This window comes from Daldinia childiae (genome assembly GCF_008694065.1).
Source record: "Daldinia childiae strain JS-1345 chromosome Unknown Scaffold8, whole genome shotgun sequence".
Taxonomy (NCBI): Eukaryota; Fungi; Ascomycota; class Sordariomycetes; order Xylariales; family Hypoxylaceae; genus Daldinia; species Daldinia childiae.
This window is the reverse complement of record NW_022984649.1, coordinates 1,801,099-1,804,515: the sequence shown is the minus strand read 5'-3', so window position 1 is coordinate 1,804,515 and position 3,417 is coordinate 1,801,099. Positions and strand designations below refer to the sequence as shown.

The 3,417-nt window shown below is 48.4% G+C and overlaps 1 protein-coding gene across 1 annotated transcript; it reads left to right on the top strand.

Annotated features, from left to right (window-relative positions):
* Window positions 1-438: 438 nt before the first annotated feature.
* GL218_07257 (E3 ubiquitin-protein ligase HRD1) lies at window positions 439-3,077 on the top strand (the record flags this gene model as incomplete). Its single annotated transcript, XM_033584006.1, has 4 exons — window positions 439-462; window positions 550-654; window positions 736-1,432; window positions 1,486-3,077. 4 exons carry the CDS (start codon window positions 439-441, stop codon window positions 3,075-3,077), a joined length of 2,418 nt encoding a protein of 805 aa, XP_033433024.1.
* Window positions 3,078-3,417: the final 340 nt, after the last annotated feature.

The window sequence follows — 3,417 nt, the reverse complement described above, 5'->3', positions numbered from 1 at the left end:
GCTAATTACATATTTTAGATAGCAGCAACTTCCAAGTTCTGGTAATGGATATGAGTTACGCCGTCGGACCGAGCGGGACATCTCATTTATATAGCTGTACCTAAGTACTATGTATCTCGGGGACCGAATGATCCGTGCAACCAATCAGAATTAGAAAAGTGACCCCAGTCGCGTCATCTCTAGTTACTTCTATGAGGTATTGGCAGTTGCAAGTTGTAACTTCAATAGGTGGCATTAACCATTTGTTGAGTACTTACCTCTTTACATATTGAGTACCTAATATTTGTAACAAACCTCCCATTTCACCTACGAACAAACGATCCTTAATCCGCTCTTGACTTTATTTCCACATCGAAATGATGGGCACCTAATTCATTTACCAATCCATATCTATAATACTCTACGTTTCCTTAATTATTGCTGCTAACAATTGACATAATGCGCGTTCTTTGGTACGCAGGGGTAAGCTTAATATATATACTTCTTTATACTTCTCTATATCGTCTCGTGCTGCTAGGGAGCTTCAAGCTAATCCAATTCTTTGCGCAGACCTCGACGGCCCTGGCGGCTGGTGTCGTTGCCTATGCATTTAACCAGCGGGCTAACTTCTACTCCGCTATGGTCTACCTGTCGCAGAATAATTTGAGTCTTATGGTATGTTTTATGGTACACCTCACCATCATTGATAGTCTTTGCCACCGTGCTGAATTACTGACCTTTGTCGTCCGATCATAGATACTCATAAACCTTGTCCTACTGGTGTATGGTTCCTTTGTCTGGGGTCTTCAGCGACTATGCTATGGCCCCCTCCGACCGGTTGAGATCGAGCAGCTCTACGAGAAAGCCTGGTTCGCCGTTACCGAAACCTGTCTCGCCATGACCATCTTCCGGGAAGAAGTCGGTGCTTGGTTCCTTGTTATGTTTACCGCTCTAGTCACCGGCAAAGTTTGGGAATGGATAGGCGAAGGTCGTGTCGAAGTTTTGGAACAGCAACCTCCGGTGAACCCGCGTCTTTTCCATACGAGACTCAGCATATCTCTCTTGCTCAGCGTCATATATGATACCTGGCTATTTACGTATACTATAAATGCCGTTATTCAACAGGCCCGGCCCAACATGATGGTCATGTTCTTATTCGAGTTCGCCATATTAACCGCCTGCTCGTTCCGCACTGGCTTCCGATATGTCCTGTCACTGATTGAGGCCGATATAGTGAGGAAACAGACCAAGCAGAGATTAGAAGAACGACATAGGCAAGTCCGAGAGCAGCGTGCCGATATCATGAGACGTCGCGAGTCTGGTGATCCCGCCGAAGTAGAAGCTGCGGAGCAGGAAGAGCTACCCAACGAGGACGATATTGATGAGACGGATATCGATGTACCGGGATGGGAGTCCAAGGGGCAATGGGTTCTAAGCCTTGATTTGTTAACTGGTAAGTACCTATTTCTTGATCCTGTCATTACCTATTAACTAACACGCATACAGACTTCGTCAAGCTCGGCATCTATTCTGCTTTCTTTGCCATCCTGATGATGTTTTACGGTCTACCTATTCATATTATGCGTGACCTATTCATGACAGCTCGCTCATTTGTGGGGCAGCTCAGACTCTTGATCAAATACCGGAAAGCTGTTAAATATATGACTAAGTACCCTGACGCTACTGAAGAAGAGTTGGCGCGCGAGAATACTTGCATCATCTGCAGAGAAGACATGAGACCGTGGGATCCATCTGCCGCAGGCGCAGTAGAGCGGTTCCGCCCAAAAAGGCTTCCATGCGGCCACATCTTGCACTTTGGATGTCTTAAGAGCTGGATGGAGAGACAACAAGTATGCCCAACGTGTCGACGCCCAGTTACTATCGAGGATGCCGCACCTAATGACGGCGCAGCTCCTGGTGGCCAGCCTAATGTTCCAGGTCAACCAGCACCAGGTAATAGGGGTGCAAATGCTGGTCAGCCAGCGCAAGCTCGCCCAGGAGGTAATATGAGGGTGTTCCAGTTCGGACCTATTAGGTTAGGCTTTGCCCAAGGTAACGCCCAGAATATCCATGAGATGGCTCAACGTCTTCGTGTCCCTCTTGATGGCGCCAACATTCCTGCGGCACCAACGCCGACCGCTCAAGCCCCCCCTGGCGCTACCCATCCAAATAATCCGAACAGTATTACTGAAATACAGGCACAACTTCATGACATCTCAAATCGAATCCAAATGGAAATGCAAACCCTACAGGCGAGCCAATCCGAATTACACATCCTATATGCTCTAACAGCAGAGCTGAACCGTCTTCGTCAGGTGCAACATGATCCTCAACCCGCGCCGACAGCCCAACCCGGACACCCGAACATTAGCGTCCAATTCGCTTCTGATCATGCAACTGCACCACAACCCCCTTTTGCTCCTTTTCAACCCATGCCACAGTTTCCCTCACTTTCTGGTTTCCCACCTCGTGTAGCAACCCCGACAATGACTAGACATGGAGGTGTATCTTATTCGACTGCTATCCCTGCCGGTAGCTCAGAACTACCCGAAGGTGTTACCATACCCCCTGGTTGGTCACTATTGCCTCTTCAGCGCCTTGATGGCCAGCCACCACAAGCTCCCGTAGGGGCTCAGCCAACCAGTCAACAAGTTGATGCTAGCGGCCAGCAGTTACAAACAAACGATACAGCGAATACGAATGCTACAACTACTGGCCTCGCCGGTGGTCCCCAGCCATCAATTCATAGAATTGGTGACTCCCTTGCTCGGATTGTCGAGGCATCTAATAGGTATACAGCAGAGCAAACTTCCGGAACTACCTCACAGCCGCAGAGAGAACCCCCTGCAGTGGCTGCGCCTATCCCGGTAGTGCCTAACTGGGGCGGGGCTTCTCAGCTATATTCTAACAGCGGGGCTGGTGGTTCAGCCTCTACAAATGAGCCTGGAACGAGAGCAGGAGAACCCTCAACATCAGAAGGTCCGCGTGGTAATTCAAGCGACGAGCAAGAAACATCAACGAGGAGTGAAACGAAAGGAAAGGCAAAAGCGGTTACGGTTGAAGACGCAGATGATACGGAGGATGCAGAAGATGAGTAAAGCAAAGTGCTCACTTTTCTAGCTGCATTCTTGACTTGTATTCACACGAAAATTGCATTAGGGCAAGGCGTTGGCGGCGTTGGAGTTTCGCGTCCCTAGTCAACACACCGGATCGATTGAGGATCCGGCACGATAGGACTTATACCATGAATTATTGGGGCGGTATTCTTCCACGCTAGAATATTTGACTGTTTCGGTCTCCACTTTAGGGGCTGAGGAATACATAGACTCCGGTGTACTTAGGATGATAGGAAAACGAAAGACCCGTTGTCTTGAAGAAAATACAAATGTTTAAACTTATGAATACTTCACTATGGTACGTTCTATACTGGTAACCGAA